General features: G+C 47.7%; 1 protein-coding gene across 2 annotated transcripts; it reads right to left on the reverse strand.

Annotated features, from left to right (window-relative positions):
- Positions 1 to 1,825: 1,825 nt before the first annotated feature.
- Positions 1,826 to 23,594, reverse strand: LOC106573371 (lysine-specific demethylase RSBN1L). 2 transcript variants are annotated; one of them, XM_014148372.2, is made up of 8 exons: positions 23,099 to 23,593; positions 22,704 to 22,847; positions 21,800 to 22,482; positions 13,702 to 13,839; positions 9,751 to 9,893; positions 9,334 to 9,501; positions 9,101 to 9,209; positions 1,826 to 5,247 (listed from the first exon to the last, which is right to left on the reverse strand). In XM_014148372.2, exons 1-8 carry the CDS (start codon positions 23,565 to 23,567, stop codon positions 4,312 to 4,314), a joined length of 2,790 nt encoding a protein of 929 aa, XP_014003847.2. In that variant the 5' UTR covers positions 23,568 to 23,593; the 3' UTR covers positions 1,826 to 4,311. The 2 variants fall into 2 exon arrangements, with proteins under 2 accessions (XP_014003847.2, XP_014003848.2); XM_014148373.2 differs by lacking the exon at positions 22,704 to 22,847 and having other exon boundaries at positions 23,099 to 23,594.
- Between the last annotated feature and the right edge of the window lie 2,480 nt (positions 23,595 to 26,074).

A 26,074-nucleotide genomic window follows, 5' to 3' on the forward strand; every position in this document is an offset into this window, starting at 1 on the left:
GTGGTTTTGTTGTTTGCTAAGGCAGAGTTTCTCAATCTAGTCCTGTGGCTCACCCAGGAGGGTGCATGTATTTGTTTTCTGCTCTAGTCAAGCACTAACACACATGACTACTAAGCAAGTAATCATCAACCATGTTAGCTGAATAAGGCTAATGCTTGGACCTGGGTTAGAACCAACGTGCATATTTTTGGAGTCTCACAGGAATGGATTGAGAAACACTGTACAAAGGGCCTGTCACTGGCTGGCTGGGGTGTGCCAGGTCTGACAAAAACCTTTAGAACCTTCCCTTATTTTTTATCCGTTAAGCTACAGCCACACTCAGATGCGTGAACATGGATGAAATCAGATGATTTTCACTCAGTGGCCAGTGTATTAGGTATACCATTCTGTTCAGAAAATGGATTTCTCCTACAGGCAGTGAGTCACGTGGCCGTGGCTTGTTATATAAAGCAGTTAGACAGGCATCCGGTTACTGTTTGATTGAATGTTAGAACAAGTGACCTAAGTGACTTTGAGCGTGGTATGATCATCGGTGCCAGATCCAGTATCTCAAAACACCCGTCCTCCTGGGCTTTTTACGCACGACAGTGTCTATCTAGGGTTCACCGAGAATGTTACGACAAACAAAAAAACATCCAGTCAGCCCTTTGGGCGAAAACAGCTCGTTGATGAGAGGTCAAAGGAGAATGTCAAGAATGGTGCAAGCTAACAGGCGGGCTACAAACAGACATAACAGCACAGCACAACAGTGGTGTGCAGAACGGCATCTCAGAATGCACAAGTCATCGATCCTTGTCACGGATTGGTTATTGCAGGAGATGACCACAATGGGTTTCACTCATATCAGCTAAAAACAAGAAGAAGTGGCGCCAGTGGGCACGCCATCACCAACACTGGACAATTGAGTGGAGAAACATTGCCTGGTCCGTATCTCAACAGTGTTTCTGACCAAACCCAATAGAGCATCTCTGGGATGAGATGGAACGGGCTGTTTACAACATAAATGTACCGCCTCCAATCTGCAGCAACTGCATCAGCATGGACCAACATCCATGTGGAATGTTTCTGACACCTTGTAGAATCCATGCTCCGAAGAATTCAGGATGTTCTGGAGAAAAAGGGGGGGGGTCCGACCGGGTACAATAAGGGTGTACCTAATAAACTGGCCACAGTGTACATCATTGTCCGTCAAAATTACAACTCAAGTCAACTATTTTCAGATAAGTGTCTGTCAAAAGACTGCGTTTTTTTGTCAGAGAATCATCATCCGCTGTCATTCATCCGGCACCTATTGAAAAAGCATCGTCTCCATCCGAAATTCTCGGGACACAAAATCCCATTGTGTCAGCAGCCTTACACCTATCAGATCAGGTTCCCTGAGATCTGTAGACACTGAAGGGGATTTGGGATATTCCCGGTCATGGCTTTGTCTGTAGGGCCCATGGTATGGGTTGAGAGTTCCACTTAAAATGTATATACTCATATGGCAGTAGCACTATGGAAGATTCTGTAAAGAAATGTGTGGTGTGCCTGGTATTATGTCCCGAGTGACAGACATGCATTATGTAAATCAAATGTAACTACATTATTTGGATGATCGGTGGTTGTCAGTGTGTGCGATCGGAGTTGGGGTCAATTCAGTTTAACTAAGAGATCGATTCAATCTTTATTCAGCACAATTTAAATGTAATTAGCGATTGAGCCGACCTATGCAGTGTTTACTGTGAATACTGTTTTCTAACATTGCCTTTAAATTTCAATCACGCTATAGCGCGAACCTCCGCGACGCCATACAGATTGAATGAGCACAATGAAGAGACCATTGTAATATTAGGAACCTTTTATTGAAAGGTTCTGGTCAGAGTATAAATCACACTACCAAGTCTTAATCTCAGGAGATAAAAGGCATTTACAACAGAGTTTCTCACATACATCTGAAATAAAAACAGACTGAAAATGATATAAATAAGTTCTATGGAAAATAAAACTCAGCTTACAAAAAATATATGCATTTATGTATACATTTTCTCACATCGGTACTAGTACATCTATACTGTACAGATTCGGTACGTATTATTTACAGCCCTGTGTTGAATCATACATACAAGACTGGTCCAAAAATAGCCCCTAGCTCTGAGCCCTTCAGTGTTGGCAAACCTGAAGTGCCTGGATAGGTAGAAGCAATATAGTAGAAGCTCCCCATAGCATACAGGAAGGCTAGTTCTACATTCCAAATAGAGCCCTATCCCCTACTAACCACTTCAGTATAGTCTAGTGTAGACTTCAAGGGTTTGGGGGTAGGAGTCTATTTGTAATGGAGCCTAGATGGGGAAACGTACACCTAACCAATCCCTTCAGATCTGCAAACTTTAAAAGGGGGAAAGGCTAGAAGACAAAGGAGCCAAGGAGCTGTTTTGGGACTGAGCCATAGGGTACCTAGAATAGGTGCTTGAAGAACATAGTGTAGCTAAGTAGTGCACAGGCACTAAACGCACGGGTCACAACGCTTTTCATAGAAAGAACCTACGTAGATTCACTAACAAACGTGAAGTGAGCTACTTAGCGTACATTCCTTCTTCAGCCCTGTTCAGATGCTATGAAATGCATCCTTCCTCAGAGTGAACTATGTAGTGTAACACCTGTGTTTGTGTCACCCATTCATAGAGGCTAACTACCTAAGCGCCTATTGACTATAGTATCTTCTGGCCAGGGGAGTTCTAAGAGCCCCGACGCTCGTTCTGAACGTTAAAATGCGTCGCTTGCGGTATGGTTTTGGAAACGTAATCTTTTCATATTAGCAACAAAATAATTCTTTTAAAAAGGCTAAATTACTACACAGCTAAATAACATGAGGGTTCCCACCCAGCCATACTTCCATGTTACTGCAATTATTTATGGAAAACAAATGGAACATAGAGATGTACCTGTGTTAATTAGTTATGAGTCTGAACACCTGTGTGTAAATGGGAGACAGACTGAAAAATACTGTCGGCTGTAACTGTTAAAACCGCTTAAAACAGTCTACAGTAAGTGTATATTTTGCATTTGTGAAGTTCTTTTGATATGAAAGTAGAGAGATTTATGTTTCTACAACCGTACCGTAGTTGAGAATGGATTCACGTTTAGCTGGAGTATTTGTCTGTTTTGGCTGTCAGAGCCAGTTCGCCTTTAAACAGAACATGTAAGGTCCTTGGACTATAAGGAGGAACTTTAGGCTCCTTTAGTCCATTGTTGGACTAGGTTTTACCCTCCAACTGTATTAGACCAGTAATTACTTCAAGGAAAGGAGGAAGGAAGAAAGGATGCATTTCAAAGTTCCAAACAGGGCCTTACAGTAAGTTGTAGCCTGATCCCAGATCTGTATATGCCTTAGTACATATACAGAGGAGCTGAATTGGCTATGGCATGACAATTATAGTATTGCTGAAGCAGCAACAGATCTTGGAGAAGGCTAAGTAAGTTGTACAATAGAGAGAACTACACATTCATAATAAAAAGTCTTTATGCTGTGGATGTGTGGTGTGTGGTTTCAGGGGGTGTTTTAGCGAGTGCTGCGGCCGTGTGTCCTGGAGAGGAACTGCAGGTTTGGTGTGTGTCGTGTCCTTTACTTTTGGTCCTTTAGAGGGCGCTAGTGTCCGGCTCTCAGACTTGGAGCGAGCACCTCGACAGTCACTGTGGTGAGACCTGTCTGCCAGGGAGAGGGGCGGGGCTTGGAGTGCGTCCATAGGCTTAAAGAGGTCAAAGGTTACGAGTGTCCGTGGGGGTTTGTGGTACGAGGGGGGGCAGCTAGGGGCAGGTTTCTTCCTCTCGTCCTTATGGTTGACCTCTCGATCTCTCTTTCCTTCCTTCACTTGAGAGGGTGTGGGTCTAGGAGAGAGAACCTTCCCATCCTCCTCTCTCCCTGGATTGGGGTGTGTGGATGGGTTACCCTCTTTCCCCTCTCTATACCCGTTTCTGTCCTTCTTTCCATGAGAGGGTTTGTGTCTGTGTGTGCTGCTCTCTCTGCCCTCCTCTCTCTCTAACCGTGTGTGAGACTGTGTCTGTGCACCATTACCACCTCTGTCCCTGTCTCGTTCCTTCTTGATTTGAGGCTGTGTCTTTGAGGCAGTGTCTGTCTCCCTCACTCCCTTCTCCTCCCTCTGGGTGTGTTGGGATGGATGTGTGTGTTTCCTCTCTTCATCCTCCTTTTTCCTAATGGGTGGAGACATCTCTGTTTGTGTGGTGATTTCCATAACACTCTCATCTTTCCCCTTCTCTTTCTCCTTCCCTCTATCCTTCTCCTTATCTTTCCCTCTCTCCCTTTCTCTGTCCTTATCTTTCAACTTCTCCTTCTTCTCTTTCCCCCTCTCCTCCTTCTCTTTCCCCCGTTCCTTCTTCTCCTTCTCTCTCCTTCTCCACTCTCTCCTTCTCCCTCTCTTTTCCGTCTTTCTCCAAATCTTTCCCCTTTCCTTTGTCCCTCTCTTTCTTGACTTGTGGAGGTGTTTGTGTGGCTGTGCTACCATCTATTACCCTCTCTCTTTCATTCTGGACTTGTGGAAGTGTCTTCTGATGTCTTTCTTCCTCCTCTCTCTCTATGCCAGCCTGCTGTGATGCCTTCGAGAGTTCACTATCTTTTCCATCTCCCTCCATCAGCACTTGTGGTGGCATCTGCGTGGGTGTAGTGCCATCTCTTGCTCTTTTTCTCGCCCTCTCTTCCATCTTGTGATGGTCGTCATCCTCCTTTCTTTTCTTGACTTCCAGTAGTGTCTCTGTGACTGCGTTTCCTTTCCCTCTCTCCGCCTTGACTAAAGGGAATGCCAGTGTAGATGTACAGCCTCCTCTCTCTCCTCCCTCCTCCCGCGTGTCTTCTTCCTCCTTGCAGACTGATGGCGGCTCCTGTACGGGCGTCCTTCCCCCTGCCTCCTCAGTTTTGACCTGCGTCTGTGGCTGTGTAGGAGTGTCCTCTTTCCCTCCCTCCTCCTCCTCACTTTCCTCCGTTTCTTCCGCTTCCTCTATGACTTGACTTGTTGCCTGTGTAGAAGTACAGCTCTCCTCCCTCTCCTCCTCTTCCTCCCTCTCTTGGTTCAGGTGGTATTGCCTGAGGCGGATGTGCCAGGCCAGGCTGCAGACAGCAGACACAGTCTTGAACTGGTGCACCACTCCCCTGGGGATGAAGTAGATGTCGTCGTGGTAGAGCTGGATACGGGCGTAGCGGATGCCCTCTCTCCTCAGCTGGTTCAGCTTGGCATCATCTATCCACTGCACACACTACAGGGTGGGAGGGAGGGAGAGTGGGTGGGAGGGAGAGAGTGGGGAGGGAGAGAGAGTGGGGAGGGAGAGAGAGTGGGAGGGAGGGAGGGAGAGTGGGGAGGGAGAGAGAGTGGGGAGGGAGAGAGAGTGGGAGGGAGGGAGGGAGAGTGGGTGGGAGGGAGAGAGTGGGGAGGGAGAGAGAGTGGGAGGGAGGGAGGGAGAGTGGGGAGGGAGGGAGAGTGGGGAGGGAGAGAGAGTGGGGAGGGAGAGAGAGTGGGAGGGAGAGAGAGTGGGAGGGAGGGAGAGTGGGGAGGGAGAGAGAGTGGGAGGGAGGGAGAGAGTGGGGAGGGAGAGAGAGTGGGGAGGGAGAGAGAGTGGGAGGGAGGGAGAGTGGGAGGGAGGGAGAGTGGGAGGGAGGGAGAGTGGGAGGGAGAGAGAGGTGGGGAGGGAGAGAGAGTGGGAGGGAGAGAGTGGGAGGGAGGGAGAGTGGGAGGGAGGGGAGTGGGGAGGGAGGGAGAGTGGGAGGGAGGGAGAGTGGGAGGGAGAGAGAGTGGGGAGGGAGAGAGAGTGGGAGGGAGAGAGTGGGAGGGAGAGAGAGTGGGAGGGAGAGAGAGAGTGGGAGGGAGGGAGAGTGGGAGGGAGGAGGGAGGGAGAGTGGGAGGGAGAGTGGGAGGGAGGGAGAGTGGGGAGGGAGGGAGAGTGGGAGGGAGAGAGAGTGGGAGGGAGGGGAGTGGGAGGGAGAGAGAGTGGGAGGGAGGGGAGTGGGGAGGGAGGGAGAGTGGAGAGGAGAGAGAGTGGGAGGGAGGGAGAGTGGGAGGGAGGGGAGTGGGGAGGGAGGGAGAGTGGGAGGGAGAGAGAGTGGGAGGGAGAGAGAGTGGGAGGGAGAGAGTGGGAGGGAGGGAGAGAGAGTGGGGAGGGAGAGAGAGTGGGGAGGGAGAGAGAGAGTGGGAGGGAGGGGAGTGGGAGGGAGAGAGAGTGGGAGGGAGGGAGAGTGGGAGGGAGAGGTGGGAGGGAGGGGAGTGGGAGGGAGAGAGAGAGTGGGAGGGAGAGAGGGAGAGTGGGAGGGAGGGAGAGAGAGTGGGGAGGGAGAGAGAGTGGGAGGGAGGGAGAGTGGGAGGGAGAGAGAGTGGGAGGGAGGGGAGTGGGAGGGAGGGGAGTGGGAGGGAGAGAGAGTGGGAGGGAGGGAGGGAGAGTGGGGAGGGAGAGAGAGTGGGAGGGAGGGAGGGAGGGAGAGTGGGGGAGGGAGAGAGAGTGGGGAGGGAGAGAGAGTGGGAGGGAGGGAGAGTGGGAGGGGGGAGGGAGGGAGAGAGTGGGAGGGAGAGAGAGGGGAGGGAGAGAGAGAGTGGGAGGGAGAGAGAGTGGGAGGGAGGGAGAGTGGGAGGGAGAGAGAGTGGGAGGGAGAGAGAGTGGGAGGGAGGGAGAGTGGGAGGGAGAGAGAGTGGGAGGGAGAGAGAGTGGGAGGGAGGGAGAGAGTGGGAGGGAGAGAGAGTGGGAGGGAGGGAGAGTGGGAGGGAGGGAGGGAGAGAGAGTGGGAGGGAGAGAGAGTGGGAGGGAGGGAGAGTGGGAGGGAGAGAGAGTGGGAGGGAGAGAGAGTGGGAGGGAGAGAGAGTGGGAGGGAGAGAGAGTGGGAGGGAGGGAGAGTGGGAGGAGAGAGAGTGGGAGGGAGGGAGAGTGGGAGGGAGAGGGAGAGTGGGAGGGAGAGAGAGTGGGAGGGAGAGAGAGTGGGAGGGAGGGAGAGTGGGAGGGAGAGAGAGTGGGAGGGAGGGAGGAGGGAGGGAGAGTGGGAGGGAGAGAGAGTGGGAGGGAGAGAGGAGGGAGGGAGGGAGGGAGAGTGGGGAGGGAGAGAGAGTGGGAGGGAGGGAGAGTGGGAGGGAGAGAGAGTGGGAGGGAGAGAGAGTGGGAGGGAGAGAGAGTGGGAGGGAGGGAGAGTGGGAGGGAGAGAGAGTGGGAGGGAGGGAGAGTGGGAGGGAGAGAGAGTGGGAGGGAGAGAGAGGGAGGGAGGGAGGGAGAGGGAGGGAGGGAGAGTGGGAGGGAGAGAGAGTGGGAGGGAGGGAGAGTGGGAGGGAGGGAGAGTGGGAGGGAGAGAGAGTGGGAGGGAGGGAGAGTGGGAGGGAGAGAGAGAGTGGGAGGGAGGGAGAGTGGGAGGGAGAGAGAGTGGGAGGGAGAGAGAGTGGGAGGGAGAGAGAGTGGGAGGGAGAGAGAGTGGGGAGGGAGAGAGAGTGGGAGGGAGAGAGAGTGGGAGGGAGAGAGAGTGGGAGGGAGGGAGAGTGGGAGGGAGAGAGAGTGGGAGGGAGAGAGAGTGGGAGGGAGGGAGAGTGGGAGGGAGAGAGAGTGGGAGGGAGAGAGAGTGGGAGGGAGGGAGAGTGGGAGGGAGAGAGGTGGGAGGGAGAGAGAGGGAGGGAGAGAGAGTGGGAGGGAGAGAGTGGGAGGGAGAGAGAGTGGGAGGGAGAGAGGGAGGGAGGGAGAGTGGGAGGGAGGGAGAGTGGGAGGGAGGGAGAGTGGGAGGGAGAGAGAGTGGGAGGAGAGGGAGGGAGAGAGGTGGGAGGGAGGGAGGGAGGGAGAGTGGGAGGGAGGGAGAGTGGGAGGGAGAGAGAGTGGGAGGGAGGGAGGGAGAGGGGAGGGAGGGAGGGAGGTGGGAGGGAGAGAGAGTGGGAGGGAGAGAGTGTGGGAGGGAGGGAGAGTGGGAGGGAGGGAGAGGTGGGAGGGAGAGAGGGAGGGAGGGAGGGAGAGTGGGAGGGAGAGAGAGAGTGGGGAGGGAGAGAGAGTGGGAGGGAGAGAGTGGGAGGGAGGGAGAGTGGGAGGGAGAGAGAGTGGGAGGGAGAGAGTGGGAGGGAGGGAGAGTGGGAGGGAGGGAGAGTGGGAGGGAGAGAGAGTGGGAGGGAGGGAGGGAGGGAGGGAGAGGGAGGGAGAGAGTGGGAGGGAGGGAGAGTGGGAGGGAGAGAGAGTGGGGAGGGAGAGAGAGTGGGAGGGAGAGAGAGTGGGAGGGAGGGAGAGTGGGAGGGAGGGAGAGTGGGAGGGAGAGAGAGTGGGAGGGAGGGGAGTGGGAGGGAGAGAGAGTGGGAGGGAGGGAGGGAGAGTGGGAGGGAGGGAGGGAGAGTGGGGAGGGAGAGAGAGTGGGGGAGGGAGAGAGAGTGGGAGGGAGAGAGAGTGGGGAGGGAGAGAGAGTGGGGAGGGAGAGAGAGTGGGAGGGAGGGAGAGTGGGAGGGAGAGAGAGTGGGGAGGGAGAGAGAGTGGGGAGGGAGAGAGAGTGGGAGGGAGGGAGAGTGGGAGGGAGGGAGGGAGAGTGGGAGGGAGGGAGAGTGGGAGGGAGAGAGAGTGGGAGGGAGGGAGAGTGGGGAGGGAGAGAGAGTGGGAGGGAGAGAGAGTGGGAGGGAGGGAGAGTGGGAGGGAGGGAGAGTGGGAGGGAGAGAGAGTGGGAGGGAGGGAGAGTGGGAGGGAGGGAGAGGGAGGGAGAGAGAGTGGGAGGGAGGGAGAGTGGGAGGGAAGAGAGTGGGAGGGAGGGAGAGTGGGAGGGAGGGAGAGTGGGAGGGAGAGAGAGTGGGAGGGAGAGAGAGTGGGAGGGAGGGAGAGTGGGAGGGAGAGAGAGTGGGGAGGGAGAGAGAGTGGGAGGGAGGGAGAGTGGGAGGGAGGGAGAGTGGGAGGGAGAGAGAGTGGGAGGGAGGGAGAGTGGGAGGGAGGGAGAGTGGGGAGGGAGAGAGAGTGGGAGGGAGGGAGAGTGGGAGGGAGGGAGAGTGGGGAGGGAGCAAAAAAGGAGGAGGGAAAGGGTCAGTAGAGGAGATTATTTTGTTGGTTAAAGCCACCACTGACACACATTCATTGGTTAATAATCTGTTCTAATGATCCATGTAGAATCCATTGATCTCAGAAGTACCTGTGAGAGGGGTGGTTCGTACAGGTCTAGCTGCAGCCTCTGGACCACTTCAGGGAAATCTCCAGCGTGGAAACACACCACGTCTTTGGTAATCCTGGCAGGACCATCACTACAGGGACAGACAAGGGGACAGAGACACTGTCAGCAAGAGGAGCTCAGGTGTGTACAGATATGGAATGGCTATGGAATGGTGTGTACAAGATCAGGGGTACAGAGGCCAGGTGTGTACCCACCCCTCTCCGCAGCGCACAGCCTTGAGCACCCCTACGGCGGCGGTGGTCTGTCTCTCGAAGCCCTGTCCGATGTGGTCGGCGTGGGCTCTGGTCCGGTCCTCAAACAGCATCTCCCTGGGCTCGCTGGCCCGCGGCAGGTACTGCAGGTTCTTGATCTCATTGGTTGACCTGGAACAGGGGGAAATGTAAATTGACCTTAAAAGTAGCAACAAAATGCCATAGGATGTGGCATAAGGATACCAAATCCTAAGATACCTCGGACTACTTCATTGTTGTCAGCTATTAAGTCTAATGTCTTATGTCATGTTGGTGGCTTGCTGCCATGCCTTGGTTCTTGTCCCTACCAAGCCTAGACCTAACGCAATATTTTCACTATGGTGGTCAAACAACCATGCCAAACAAAACAACGCAACACACCTCTTTCTCTTGTAGGGGGACTTGGGCATGTCAGCCACAGGGATCATCTGTTCCCCTGGTCTGACCCACATGATGGGCCCGTCGTCACTCTCTGTGGGGCTCCTCAGGCGCAGGCTGGAGAACGTGCCCCAGGGCAGGGTACGCTGGGACCACACACACAGTTACACATCACCTCATTTACTTTGATATATGTACAGTACCAGTCAAAGGTTTGGAGACACCTACTCATTCAAGGGTTTTTCTTTATTTTTACTATCTCTACGTTGTAGAATAATAGTGAAGACATCAAAACTATGAAATAACACATATGGAATCATGTAGTAACCAAAAAAAAGTGTTAAACCAATTTTATATTTTAGTAGCCACCCTTTTCCTTGATGACAGCTCTGCACACCCTTGGCATTCTCTCAACCAGCTTCATGAGGTAGTCACCAGGAATGCATTTCAATTAACCTTTCTAGGGTATGTGGGACGAAATTGTCCCACCTACTCAACAGCCAGTGGAATCCCATGGCACGATATTCAAATACCTTAGAAATGCTATTACTTCAATTTCTCAAACATATGACTATTTTACACCATTTTAAAGACAAGACTCGCGTTAATCTAACCACACTGTCCGATTTCAAAAAGGCTTTACAACGAAAGCAAAACATTAGATTTGTCAGCAGAGTACCCAGCCAGAAATAATCACTCACATTTTTCAAGCTCCCATATAATGTCACAAAAACCAAAACCACAGCTAAATGCAGCACTAACCTTTGATGATCTTCATCAGATGACACTCCTAGGACATTATGTTATACAATACATGCATGTTTTGTTCATATTTATATCAAAAACCAGCTTTTTACATTAGCATGTGACGTTCAGAACTAGCATACCCACCGCAAACTTCCGGTGAATTTACTAAATTACTCACGATAAACGTTCACAAAAAACATAACAATTATTTTAAGAATTATAGATCCAGAACTCCTTTATGCAATCGCGGTGTCCGATTTTAAAATAGCTTTTCGGCAAAAGCACATTTTGCAATATTCTGAGAAGATAGCTCGCCATCACGGGCTAGCTATTTTGACACCCACCAAGTTTGGCACTCACCAAACTCAGATTTACTATAAGAAAAATTGGATTACCTTTGCTGTTCTTCGTCAGAATGCACTCCCAGGACTTCTACTTCATCCACAAATGTTGTTTTGGTTCAAAATAATCCATAGTTATGTTCAAATATCCTCTGTTTTGTTCTTGCGTTCAAGACACTATCCGAACGGTGACGCGCGGACGCGTATCGTGACAAGAAATGTCAAAATATTCCATTACCGTACTTCGAAGCACGTCAAACGCTGTTTAAAATCAATTTTTATGCGATTTTTCTCGTAAAAAAGCGATAATATTCCAACCGGGAAACGTCCTTTCCGTTCAAAGACTCAAAATCTAAAATGGACTCTTCACGTGCACCCGTCTCATTGTTCTCAGATCGACCACTTACCAAATGCGCTACTTTTTCAGCCATGGGCTGCAAAGTCATCATTCAACGTTCTGGCGCCTTCTGGGAGCCTATGGGAGCCTCAGAAAGTGTCACGTTACAGCAGAGATCCTTTGTTTTCAATAAAGAGAGTGTAGAAGGCCAAGAAATGGTCAGAGAGGGCACTTCCTGTACAGAATCTTCTCAGGTTTTTGCCTGCCATATGAGTTCTCTTATACTCACAGACACCATTCAAACAGTTTTAGAAACTTTAGGGTGTTTTCTATCCAAATCAAACAATTATATGCATATTCTAGTTTCTGGGCAGTAGTAATAACCAGATTAAATTGGGTACGTTTTTTATCCGGATGTGAAAATACAGCCCCCTACCCTAGAGAGGTTAACAGGTGTGACTGTTAAAAAACGTTAATGTCTGGAATTTCTCATTCTTAAAGCGTTCGAGCCAATCAGTTGTGTTGTGACAAGGTAGGTGTGTTATACAGTAGGTGTCCATATTATAACAAGGACAGCTCAAATAAGAAAAGATAAAGGACAGTCCATCATTACTTTAAGACACGAAGGTCAGTCAACACGGAAAATGTCAAGAACTTGGAACAATTCTTCAAGTGCAGTCGCAAAAACCATCAAGTGCTATGATGAAACTGGCTCTCATGAGGACCGCCACAGGAAAGGAAGACGCAGAGTTACCTTGCCGCAGAGGATATGTTCATTAGAGTTACCAGCCTAAGAAATTGCAGCCCAAATAAATGCTTCAGAGTTCAAGTAACAGACACATCTCAACATCAACTCTTCAGAGGAGACTGCGTGAATCATGGTCAAATTGCTGCAAAGAAACCACTACTAAAGAACACCAATAAGAAGAGACTTTCTTTGGGCCAAGAAACACGAGCAATGGACATTAGACCGGTGGAAACCAGTCCTTTGGTCTGATGAGTCCAAATTTGAGATTTTTGGTTCCAACTGTCATGTCTTTGTGAGAGACAGAGTAGGTGAATGGACGATCTCCACATGTGTGGTTCCCACTGTGAAGCATGGAGGAGGTGTGATGGTGCTTGCTGGTGACACTCAGCGATTGATTTAGAATTCAAGGCAGCATGGCTACCACAGCATTCTGCAGCGATACGCCATCCCATCTGGTTTGCGCTTAGTGGGACTGTCATTTGTTTTTCAACAAGACAATGACCCCAAACACACCTCCAGGCTGTGTAAGGGCTATTTGACCAAGAAGGAGAGTGATGGTGTGCTGCATCAGATGACCTGGCCTCCACAATCACCCGACCTCAACCCAATTGAGATGGTTTGGAATTAGTTGGATCACAGAGTGAAGGAAAAGCAGCCAACAAGTGCACAGCACATGTGGGAACTCCTTCAAAACTGTTGGAAAAGCATTCCAGGTGAAGCTAGTTGAGAGAATGCCAAGAGTGTGCAAAGCTGTCATCAAGGCAAAGGGTGGCTACTTTGAAGAACCTCAAATAGAAAATATATTTTGATTTATTTAACACTTTTTTGGTTACTACATGATTCCATTTGTGTTATTTCATAGTTTTGATGTCTTCACTACTTTTCTACAATGTAGAAAATAGTACAAATAAAAACCCTTGAATGAGTAGGTGTCCAAACTTTTGACTGGTACTGTTTGTCTAACACACAGCACTCACCACATAATGTGGTGATTTTCACCATCTTAAAAATCACCACAAAAAAAGTGGTCAACAGAAACAAAACAGATCTCTGAAAACTTCTGAATATTTTACATTCAATTATAGCGCTGTCATAGCGGAAAAACTCATCTAGACCAACAAATCCCAATTGTTGGAAATGACACGGGAATACTGATGGGAGACGCCATCCTTTCCGTAGCCTATTTGAAGCTTGCAGGTCACAGGCTATAGCCTAGCTTTAGTCTAAATCAATGTTGATCAAAACAGTTAAATAGGCTAGATTGTAATGTTGCTCAGTAAAATAATAGGCATATAAAATATTAGGTCACAGACAAAAGTGAACTATTCGCTGCTCTCATTCTGGCACACGAGGATCATCACAAAGAATTGAATCTTACTCAAATATTTGATCAACAGAAATAAGGAAACATTTCTGAAAACCTCATGTTCTCCATCTAACTATAGGGTTGTTATTATGAAAATACTAAGCTGTAGATCACAGATCAATTATTTTAGATACAACTGAAAATACACATTAAGTTCACTGCCAGACAAGTCAAAACCATTTCGCTGTTTTTTGCGCAGCAAAAAAGCTGCATTAAAAAAAATATATATTTCGGATCCATTGGTAGGATACAGGCCGACCCAATTTGGATCTGATTCTCTCTCAGGTCTGACATGTTTTGGGTCGTATCGGGTCCACCTCAGATCCGAATCGGACATAGATTATTTATTTTTTATTACCGGATCCTGTCGGGGTGGAATTTAACGGATCCAAAAAGACCTATACTCTACACCCACCTCAAGGAAGGGCGATTCCTCCAGCATGTTTATGAACTCGGGAAAGTAGTCTCCCACCTCCTCGTCCACGGCCCCCACCAGGCTGACCTGCCGCATGGCCCCTGCACGGTACGTCCCCTGGGAGTAAGTACGCTTCACCTGGGGACAGAGACACGGGGAGACAGGTTAGAATGGGAGATGTGAATGGACAGATAAGTGCTCTGGAAGTAGGAGTCAAGAGAGACACTAGCATCAGATACACAGCTGCTGAAATAGTAAATAAGGCTAGAAAGACATCTACCAACAGACAGAAGATTAACATTCAACAAACTCCGCTTTTCAAATGTTCTTTTACCATGCAAGTTTCGGGTCAGTAAAAATAACTGTAATTTTGACCACACAGTTTAACCTAAATACAAGCACTCGGCTGATTCATCATCTTCTTCCCATCATGCGGAAATGGACTGTCAACACCATAACACATTATATCGCAAGACAAGCTGACCATCTATCCATCTAGAATCCATTAATGTCATCAACATCTAGCTGTAGCAGGTGTCTCCATCACGGCCCAATACACACAGCTACTAATGGAACAGAAGCTCACTAATAACCCTTCAACACCCTGCAGTGTTTGTTCACATGATGGAATCAAGTCGAGTAGGAAGTGACTGCCTTTCATCTTCAGCATCGCTGAATGTTCAACCACGTGACGTCTCAGAGAGAGCAGTAGACCTTTCAAACTATCTGCAGGGAGGAAGGAAATAGGGTTGCTAGGATACAGGAGTAAGAGTCCCTGGTCGGGGGGGAAATATAAATGCAGATTCTGAACGGAAACAAACACTCGGAGAAGAATCAAGGAGTCACACTAGCAGGACCTAGTGCAGAGTTAAGAAGTCACGAATAGCCTAGCTTTCACAAACAGAGGAAGAGAATGAGCTGATCGGGTCATCCTTGAGGTGTTCCATCTCCAATCATGTATTTAATATCCATCTAGTGAGGACCCCTGACAACAGTGAGTCGAGGAAATTTCTGGTTGTGACAAACACTCATATCGCCGTCTACAACCAAGAGGTAACCAGAAATTGCACTTGTCAACCAATTTGAGACGCCAGCGCAATCAAGAAGTTACCAAGAATTGGCCAATGAGAACAGAGCTATGGAAGTGTCCGGAACTAGAAGGAGGAGTGTCTCTCCTCTGTCTCTAACAAACATTTCATCCAACAGTAAAGTTAAAACTTTCACGGCTTATATTATCTTTTTCTGAAATCAGAAGTTGTCTGCTGTTTTCAATTGGAACATCCATCACTAGCAGGTACGATCATCACATTAGTACAGTTGGCTAACAACTTAGCTAGCAACAGTACTTACAGTAACAGTAGCTAGCTGCATGTTTTGACAGGTTGTCAAAATAGTTTGTCTCTTCATGTCAGCCCCAATATTTCCATACTAGGCTGAAATCCTAGTGTGATTTCATAGTAGGCCTAAGCTTTGTTGCCCAGCTAGTTAAAGTCAGATAGCTTGAAATTACTTAAATGAATAATGTGGCTAGCTAGATGTTGACATTGAATAAACATGCACTTGCTTATGCTTATATGCATGTGTGTGTTATAATGTGCTGAGAGAGTTGAGATGTTAGGTAAAGGTTAGACACTGTTCATTTAAAATGTTCCATCTATACAACCAATTTGCTCACTGTGATGACATTTTACATCTTATACTCATCAATAAACTCCCCCCCTTATTTCCATAGCAAGTTGTCAGATGGGAGCCTTGTCCTGAAAGACACCAGCTTCTACAGATGCACGACTGAGAAGATCCTATATCTGGCTGCATCACCGCCTGTAAAGGCAGCTGCACCGTCCCCCGAGAGATCACCAAGGACTTCAGCCACGGCCTGTTCTCTTCGCTTCTGTCTGGCAGACGGTACCGGAGCATCTACCACCAGGCCATGAGACTTAAAAAGCCTGGCTGTCCACCTGCACAACCTGCTGTTCACCTGCACCTTAAGAGACCGTTTCCACTGACTCTGTGTGACAGTATTGCTTCCGACAAAGCATTGCTACCTACCGCTCCACTAAAGTCACAGCCCTTGCCCACGCACATCACTGCTGATATTATGTATATGTACTGCTCACTTCATCTACTTGTTGACATAGCACATTTCACACTACATACCATTACTGCTAGGTTTTACTACTACTTTTATACCACTTGCCTTATTGGGTTCTTTGTTTTTGACATTTCACTGCACTGTTGAGAGGTAGTCCAACAATGGACTAAAGGAGCCTAAAGCTTCTCCTTATAGTCCAAGGACCTTACATGTTCTGTTTAAAGGCGAACTGGCTCTGACAGCCAAAACAGACAAATACTCCAGCTAAACGTGAATCCATTCTCAACTACGGTACGGTTGTAGAAACATAAATCCCTCTACTTTCAAATCACATCAAAATACACACACTGTTTTGACCGGTTTTAACACAGTTGTCGCTGACAGTATTTTTCAGTGACAACATGTTTGTGGCATCCGTCTTCTGTTCTCTCACACACACACACACACACACACACACACACACACACACACACACACACACACACACACACACACACACACAGTTAAAAGACGTAGATAGCTAATTAGCACAGGTAGTCGACTCTGCCTTCCGTCTGTTTTCCGTAAACACGTGCTCTAATATGGAGATATGGCCGTGTAGTAACTCTAGCCCCCGTACAGAAGACGCCTTGGTCCAATGACTTACGTGTAATGTAATGGAATTGAGAGTCATGAATTATCAAGCGCTATGTTGACAGGTAGCTTGCAAGTAAGCGTTTAATTTCACTGTTTACACTGAGGTATTCTGTGTATATTACGAACAACTTGGATTTGACTTAATTTAATTATATTTTTTGACAGTAAGGATGTTTGCCATTTCAGGAGACACAGTTCTAAAAGAGTGACGCAAAAACAAAAAGCTGCCAATTACTTTCAAGGAGTACCTGGAGGTCCCACCCCACCATCCAGTCCACACCTCTACCTGCATCAGTCCTCTGCTCCTTACAGGCTACTCCACCAGCGTGGCCTCTGTCCGTGCCCTCTAAACCCGTGCCTGGCTGGGACTCTGCAGCCCCCTGTCCTCTGCTCCTTACAGGCTACTCCACCAGCTTGGCCTCTGTCCGTGCCCTCTAAACCCGTGCCTGGCTGGGACTCTGCAGCCCCCTGTCCTCTGCTCCTTACAGGCTACTCCACCAGCTTGGCCTCTGTCCGTGCCCTCTAAACCCGTGCCTGGCTGGGACTCTGCAGCCCCCTGTCCTCTGCTCCTTACAGGCTACTCCACCAGCGTGGCCTCTGTCCGTGCCCTCTAAACCCGTGCCTGGCTGGGACTCTGCAGCCCCCTGTCCTCTGCTCCTTACAGGCTACTCCACCAGCGTGGCCTCTGTCCATGCCCTCTAAACCCGTGCCTGGCTGGGACTCTGCAGCCCCCTGTCCTCTGCTCCTTACAGGCTACTCCACCAGCTTGGCCTCTGTCCGTGCCCTCTAAACCCGTGCCTGGCTGGGACTCTGCAGCCCCCTGTCCTCTGCTCCTTACAGGCTACTCCACCAGCTTGGCCTCTGTCCGTGCCCTCTAAACCCGTGCCTGGCTGGGACTCTGCAGCCCCCTGTCCTCTGCTCCTTACAGGCTGGGCATTCTGATGGAGCCAGCAACCAGTCTCTCTCCATTTTCAATTCATTATAGAAATATAATTATTTGTGTTCAATTGTTTGTCCCTCTGTAGTGTTTATTTAACTATATTACTATTTTTCAAGCTTATACAGCGCAATTTTTCATTGAGGCGCAAACGGATATGGTCAAAAACAAACAGAGCAGTTATGCCCTCAGTGAGGCAATCAAACATTACAAACAGTATCAGTACAGAGACAAAGTGGAGTCGCAATTTAACGGCTCAGACACGAGACGTATGTGGCAAGGACAATCATGGATTACAAAGGGAAACCAGCCACGCCGCGGACACCGACATCTTGGTCCCGGACAAGCTCAGGCTGCCCAGCCCGGCGGAGATACAATCTTCGGCAAAATCATTCACAAGGAGATTCCTGCAAAAATCTTATTTGAAGACACCTTCTTCAGGTGCTTTGAGGATAACACAGTGCCACCGACACGGGCCGCTCCAGAGGACTGTGGGCTCTCGTTCTCCGTGGCCGATGTAAGACATTTCAGTGCTTTAACCCTCGCAAGGCTGCTGGCCCAGACGGCATCCCTAGCCACGTCCTCAATGCATGCGCAGACAAGCTGGCTGGATTGTTTACAGACTAAAATGTGATGTAAATGTACATACACTACCGGTCAAAAGTTTAGACACACCTACCAATTCAAGGGTTTTTCTTTATTTTTACTATTTTCTACATTGTAGAATAATAGTGAAGACATCAAAACTATGAAATAACACATATGGCATGATGTAAGAACCAAACAAAGTGTTAAATCTAAATATATTTTATATTTGAAATTCTTCAAATAGCCACCCTTTGCCTTGACAGCTTTGCACACTCGTGGCATTCTCTCAACCAGCTTCACCTGGAATGCTTTTCCAACAGTCTTGAAGGAGTTCCCACATATGCTGAGCACTTATTGGCTGCTTTTCCTAAACTCTGCAGTGCGACTCATCCCAAACCATCTCAATTTGGTTGAGGTCGGGTAATTGTGGAGGCCAGGTCATCTGATGCAGCACTCCATCACTCTCCTTCTTGGTCAAATAGCCCTTACACAGCCTGGAGGTGTGTTGGGTCATTGTCCTGTCGAAAAACAAATGACAGTCCCACTAAGCCCAAACCAGATGGGATAGCGTATCGCTGCATAATGCTGTGGTAGCAATGCTGGTTAAGTGTGCCTTGAATTCTAAATAAATAACAGACAGTGTCACCAGCAAAGCACCCCCACACCATAACACCTCCTCCATGCTTTACAGTGGGAAGTACACATGCAGAGATCATCCTTTCACCCATAACGGTTCCACAAATTAACTTTTAACAAGGCACACCTGTTAATTGAAATGCATTCCAGGTGACTACCTCGAAGCTGGTTGAGAGAATGCCAAGAGTGTGCAAAGCTGTCATCAAGGCAAAGGGTGGCTATTTGAAGAATCTTAAATATAAAATATATTTGGATTTGTTTAACACTTTTTTGGTTACTACACGATTCCATGTGTTATTTCATAGTTTTGATGTCTTCACTATTATTCTACAATGTAGAAAATAGTACAAATAAAGAAAAACTCTTGAATGAGTATGTGTTCTAAAACTTTTGACCGGTAGTGCATTCAATCGCTCCCTATTCCAGTATGTTGTCCCCACTTGCTTCAAGATATCCACCATTGCTTTCTTAGGTACAGGAACAAAGGTAACTGAACTAAATGACTATCGCCCCATAGTACTCACTTCTGTCACCATGAAGTTCTTTGAGAGGCTAGTTAAGGATCATATCACCTCCACCCTACCTGACACCCTAGACCCACTTCAATTTCCATACCGCCCCAATATATCCACAGACGATGCAATCACCATCGCACTGCCCTATCCCATCTGGACAAGAGGAATACCTATGTATGTAAGAATGCTGTTCATTGACTACAGCTCAGCCTTCAACATCATAGTACCCTCCAAGCTCATCATTAAACTTGGGGCCCTGGGTCTGAACCCCACCCTGTGCAACTGGGTCCTGGACTTCCTGATGGGCCGCCCCCAGGTGGGGAAGGTAGGCAACAACACATCCACTACGCTGATCCTCAACACAGGGGCCCCACAAGGGAGTGTGCTCAGCCCCCTCCTGTACTCCCTGTTCACTCATGACCGTGTGGCCACACATGCCTCTAACTCAATCATCAAATTTGCAGATGACAGTAGTATGCCTGATTACCAACAATGAGACAGCCTACAGGGAGGAGGTGAGGGCCCTGGCGGAGTGGTGCCAGGAAAATAACCTCTCCCTCAACGTCAACAAAACAAAGCAGTTGATCATGGACTTCAGGAGACAGCAGGGGAGCACGCCCCATCCACAGGGCTGCAGTGGAGAGGGTGAAAAGCTTAAAGTTCCTTGGCATACCCATTGACAACCTGAAATGGTCCATCCACACAGACAGTGTGGTGAAGAAGACGCAACAGCGCCTCTTCAACCTCAGGAGGCTGAAGAAATTTGGCTCGGCCCCTAAGACTCTCACAAACTTTTATAGATGCACCCTTGAGAGCATCCTATCAGGCTGTATCACCGCCTGGTACGGCAACTGCACCGCACCATAACTGCAGGGCTCTCCAGAGGGTGGTGCGGTCTGTCCAACGCATCACAGGGGGCACACTGCCTGCCCTCCAGGACACCTACAGCCCCCGATATCACAGGAAGGCCAAAAAGATCATCAAGATCATCAACCACCCTAGCCATTGCCTGTTCACCCCGCTATCATCCAGAAGGCGAGATCAGCACATGTGCATCAAAGCTGTGACTGAGACTGAAAAACAGCTTCTATCTCAAGGCCATCAGACTTAAATAGCCATCACTAGCCGGCTACCACCCGTTTACTCAACCTTAAACCCTAGAGGCTGCTGCCCCATGTACATAGACATGGAATCACTGGTCACTTTAATAATGTTTACATGCCGTTTTACTCATTTCCTATGTATATACTGTAGTCTAGTCAATGCAATTCTATTCAACTATTACAGTGTGTATACATACATACATACATACATACATACATACATACATACATACATACATGCATACATACACTAAATATTCTATCCACATAATGTTTATACATCCCATTACAGACACAGACACACTTATACTCCGGCCTCAGACATTGCTTGTCCTAATATTTATATATTTTTTAATTCCATTATGTTACTTTTAGATGTGTGTATTGCTGTGTATTGTTAGATACTACAGCACTGTTGGAGCTAGGAACACAAGCATATAGCTACACCTGCAATAACATCTGCTAAATATGTGTACGTGACCAATACAATGTGATTTGATGTATTAGTCAGTGTTCTCCCCTTCCTCTTAATTCACTCTGTGCACAAAAGCCCTTAGCTGAATGCTCCGCCTGCATTTTGATCAATTCATGTTAGTCTTTCAACGCTCCATTTTATAACCCATTTAATTCTCCTGCATGTGTAATATGTGCACTGATTTCAAACAATTAAAGTATATTTGTCACTCATGTCTTCCTCTAATTCTGTGTTTTTAATGACTTCCTTGATTTACAATCAAAACAACTTAGCTAACATTGTGTTTGCGATGTGAACATGATCTTAAATGTATAGATTAAGCACTTTATCTTAATTGGGATAAACAAGATGTAACTCCTGTGGTGTTTAGGCTTAACATCGGCCCGGTGTCGTCCGGGTTAGGGGAAGGTTTGGCCATCATTGTCAAATAAGAATTTGTTATTAACTGACTTGCCTAGTTAAATAAAAGGTTAAATAAAAAAATAAAAACACATTTACCCTTCAACAAGTTTGAATCCTGACGGGTTTTCATATTAAGAAGAGACAGATTTACAGGGTAAGAGGAGCGAGGATTGTCGGAAGAAGCCCAATGCTTTCCTACTGTAAGGAAAAGAAAGCATAAAAAACTAATTCTAGGGTAAATACAGCAGCCGGGTCGGCGTCATTGAGTATGTTCACTTCTGGTAGAAAATGCCCCCCGAGTTCGCTACAATTATTCATTCTTGGTTGCGCAACCTCGACTTAAGAGCAACATCCTTGGTGCAGTGGGAAATCAACGAGGTGGGATTGATATGTTCTGTCATTTTAAGCTGGTTCGAACCCTCATCCAGGCAATAATCTAACAACATCTGGAGCGTCAAAGATTCACCAAGGACTTTGGAGCAAAGATAACAAAGCCTAAAAGTAAACAAAATGGGTATGGCCCAGATGGAGATGCTCGTCCCGTGAAGACGCCGGGCTACAAAAACAACATGCACTTCAAAGTCACACATACACAACATCAGCACCAGTGTGTGGAAGTGACTGGTACTGATGTGGTGGTTCTTTGGGATGCATACAAAGCACAACAGTATTATACCAGCATTATAAAGCATTCTCTCTCATCCATCCACTGACCTGAGTGTGGAAGTTGGTCATGGTGGTGGTCTCTATATCCTTCTTCCCCAGCACCTCCATCTTGACGGGTGCGTTGGGGAACTTGTAGGAGAAGTAGTCCAGGAAGTCTGGTAGGTAGGAGGCCGCTCCATGGATGATGCCCATGACGTAATGGGCTGCGTCAGCTTGGTCCTCGCTGAATGACAGGGTGACAAACTCCTGGGCGAAGCGCTGCATCTCAGCCGGGGAGAGACAGGCCAGCTGCTGGGTGTAGGCGTGGGCCACCAAGGCCCCGCCGTTGGCCTGCTGTTCCACGTGGATCAGACTGCCAAACTCCAGCACCGCCATGCCGAGGGACGGGGCACTGTGGAGGGGGGAGCCATAGCCCAACCTCTCCCTGACCATGGACGCTGTGGAGGTGGACACAGAAGTACTAGTGGTGATGCTGGAAGAATCCTGATGGGGACTTGGGAAGGTTTGGAAGAAACTGTTATTGGTGCTGTTGTTACTTCTGTCTGGTGTGTTGAGCAGGTCCGGCAGGTCCACAGACACACCAGAACACACCGTCTGGCTGGAGCGGTGGTACATCTTGGGTCGGCTGCGTCTTTCCCTCTCGCCGTCTTTGTGCTTCTTTTTCTTCTTCTTCTTTAGCTTTTTCAAGAGGAGCTCGTCCTCAGAGTTGAATTTGGGCTTTTCTGTTGAGTCTGCATGGAAGAGAAGACGTGTAAGCCAACAGGTGTAAATAAGATGTGCATACATCTTGAAGGCACTAGTCCTGGTTAATGACCTAGCTACTTCACAGCTTTTGACTAAATGTATTATCAGAGGGAAACTAAAACAGTGTGAACACCTCTGCCATGGGAATGACAAACATGGCATCAATCTCCAAGTAATCCCCATGAAGAAGAGCTTCTCTCACCCATACCTTTCAGGGGCATTTTCACCTCGCCATTCTCCCTCGCAACATCATTCACAACCATCCCTGGGTGGTTCTTCTTCTCCCTGTCCCCCTCTTTATCAGTATCCTTCTCCCTTTTCTTCTCTCTTTCCTCATCTTTGCCAGTTTGATCTTAAAAATGGAAATGTAATACAGATTATGTAGTAACAAATATATTGATAGTGATCAATCAACACGTCATTCAAGTTCAACTTCTCAAGTGTAGGCCTATCAGTCAGTAGTAATATAAACAGCTGGGCCTAGTGGCATTATGTTGGCCTACTGTACAGTGGCACTGTAACTAATGTTATCAGCTGGCCTTGGTAATTTAAAACCTAGTTTCCATGACTTTTAACATGAAATCCATTATTCGGAAGACTGACCTCGTAACATCTTTACATCACCATTCTCCGTCTTTGTATGGCAACTCGGAGGGCTCACTTTCTCCAGGAGTGAGCTCTGCATTTTAGTGCTCTTCTCTTTTTCCTTGTGACGTTTCTCCTTCGGTTTCTTCACTTTCGAAGGAGACGCGAGAAAGTTGCTGATCTTGAAGATCTTTCGTGCGGGAGCTGGCGAGGTGGAGTTGCTCGGCTTGGCCGGGCCGAAACTCCATTTCGCTGGGCTTCCATAACTCTGCTTCCCGTTGTGTTTTTCCCCTGCGCACACTACGTCCCCGTTCAATTTCTTTTGCTTCAAGCTCTTCTCCTCAATTCTGACTTTCTTGGGCGGTGGGGGGAAGACATCGTTGGAAGACTGTGGTCGACTCTCAGGCGGTATTTTGGGTACCAAGGGTTTGGGGGGATTTATTTTGCCATTAGCTGCGAAATGCATGGATCCTACGGACTCAGCCATCTTGAAAGTTTCAATTATTTTACGCTCATACGTAACTGCTGCGTGAGAGACAGGGAGGGGCGGGCCCCTGTGTAGCACGTCAGAAGACAAGAGGGCGGAGGGGGAAGAACAGTAAACACTTTGCAAAAGGGAAAGTCTAGCTGTCATTAATACAATGTTGTACTATGCACCCTGTACCTCAGCTACACTGTTACAATGTTGACATTGCCACTGTACTGTAACATCGCTCACTATGATATATAATTGACATAGTGACATAAATCCCCGTCCATTGGACGATAGAGAATATTCTTTAAATATATGAATATCTTTCCTGTAAAGAGTTATTAATCCACATTTGATTTTTCCTTGGGTACTCGGTGCACTCCGACCTTTTAGTGGCAATTTGAGTGGCGCAGCATCACTACAGACCCTGGTTCAATCCCAGGCTGTATTTTTTTTATTTAGTCAGTTAAGAACAAATTCTTATTTACAATGACAGCCTACACCAGCCAAACCCAGACGACGCTGGGCCAATTGTGCGCCACTCTATGTGACTCCTAATCACGGCCGGTTGTTATACAGCCCGGATTCGAACCAGGGTGTCTGTAGTGCCTTAGACCACTGTGCCACTCAGGAGGTCTGTATCACAACCGTCCATCATTGGGAGTCCAATAGGGCGGCGCACAATTGGCCCATCATTGTCAGGGTTAGGGGAGGGTTTGACCGGGGTAAAATAGAATTTGTTCTTAAATATAAAGGTAAAAAAAATACATAATCACGGCTATGCTGCAATATTAAAATATACCACACGGTGGCAGCAGAGGAACGACTCACTTAACAATGACATCCATGTCTTGCTGTTGAGAGAAAGAGAGAAGGGGGGAATTGACGAGAGAGGGGGAGAGGACTACTCCTAGCACTTCACTTCATGTAGATCCTACAGAATTGGATAGGCATAATCAATGTGGTTTCCTAGCCACTGTGCTTCTACCTCTTCTACCTTGCTCTTTGGGGTTTTAGGTGGGTTATCTGTAAAGCACTTTGTGACAACTGCTGATGTAAAAAGTACTTTATAAAATACATTTGATTGATTAATAGGCTGATCGATTTTTTTCTCTCCATATTGCTGAAATCTACCCAATCTTTTCTGAACTTCACAAGTGCAGTACCCACTGGGCAAAAACTGTAATTTCAAGCAAAAAAAATCTATGTGATGACGTTGAATCAACGTGGAAACTGACTGTATTTGAAAAAGTAATCAATGTAAGATTATTTATTTTTTTAACCCAACTTTTAACCTACATCCAATGACATGGTGGCATTATTTAGTTGTTTTCACACTGAATTCACGTTAGTTGACAACTCAAGCAAATGTAAATCAAAACTAGACTTCGAACTGACGTCTGGGCCCAGTAGTTAGTGGTTAGTTCTGTGCGGACCAGAGTATGAGGGAGGGAGAGAGAGCTTATTTATTTAACTAGGCAAGTCAATTAAGAACAAATTCTTATTTACAATGACAGCCTACCAAAAGGCAAAAGGCCTGCGGGGACAGGGGCTGGGATTAAAAATATAGGACGAAATACACATCACGACAAAAGACACCACAACACTACATAAAGAGAGACCTAAGACAACAACATAGCATTGCAGCGACACATGACAACACAGCATGATAGCAACACAACATGGCAGCAGCACAACATGGTAGCAGCACAAAACATGGTACAAACATTATTGGGCACAGACAACAGCACATAGGGCAAGAAGGTAGAGACAACAATGCATCACGCGAAGCAGCCACAACTGTCAGTAAGAGAGTCCATGATTGAGTCTTTGAATGAAGAGATGGAGATAAAACTGTCCAGTTGAGTGTTTGTTGCAGCTCGTTCCAGTCGCTAGCTGTAGCGAACTGAAAAGAGGAGCGACCCAGGGATGTGTGTGCTTTGGGGACCTTTAACAGAATGTGACTGGCAGAACGGGTGTTGTATGTGGAGGATGAGGGCTGCAGTAGGTATCTCAGATAGGGGGCATTGAGGTAAAAGAGGGTTTTATAAATAAGCGTCAACCAGTGGGTCTTGCGACGGGTATACAGAGATGACCAGTTTACAAAGGAGTATAGAGTGCAGTGATGTGTCCTATAAGGAGCATTGGTGGATAATCTGATGGCCGAATGGTAAAGAACATCTAGCCTCTCGAGAGCACCCTTACCTGCTGATCTATAAATTACGTCTCCATAATCTAGCATGGGTAGGATGGTCATCTGAATCAGGGTTCGTTTGGCAACTGGGGTGAAAGAGGAGCGATTACAATAGAGGAAACCAAGTCTAGATTTAACCTTAGCCTGCAGCTTTGATATGTGCTGAGAAAAGGACAGTGTACTGTCTAGCCATACTCCCAAGTACTTGTATGAAAGGAGGGAGGAAGGAAGGGAGGTGTTAGAGGGAGGGAGGAAGATGGACGAGATGGAAATGGAAAAAGATAGTAAGAGGGAAAATTGAGAGATGGAGAGAGAGACATCACGTGCA

This window comes from Salmo salar, chromosome ssa16 (genome assembly GCF_905237065.1).
Source record: "Salmo salar chromosome ssa16, Ssal_v3.1, whole genome shotgun sequence".
NCBI classification, from domain to species: domain Eukaryota; kingdom Metazoa; phylum Chordata; class Actinopteri; order Salmoniformes; family Salmonidae; genus Salmo; species Salmo salar.

Coding starts and splice junctions, on each gene's coding strand:
- LOC106573371 (XM_014148372.2), bottom strand. CDS start 23,567: ATGGCTGAGTCCGTAGGATCCATGCATTTCGCAGCTAATGGCAAAATA. Junction 13,840..21,799: donor TGACCAACTTCCACACTCAG/GTCAGTGGATGG, acceptor CTCTGTCCCCAG/GTGAAGCGTACTTACTCCCA. Junction 9,894..13,701: donor AGGAATCGCCCTTCCTTGAG/GTGGGTGTAGAG, acceptor GTGTGGTCCCAG/CGTACCCTGCCCTGGGGCAC.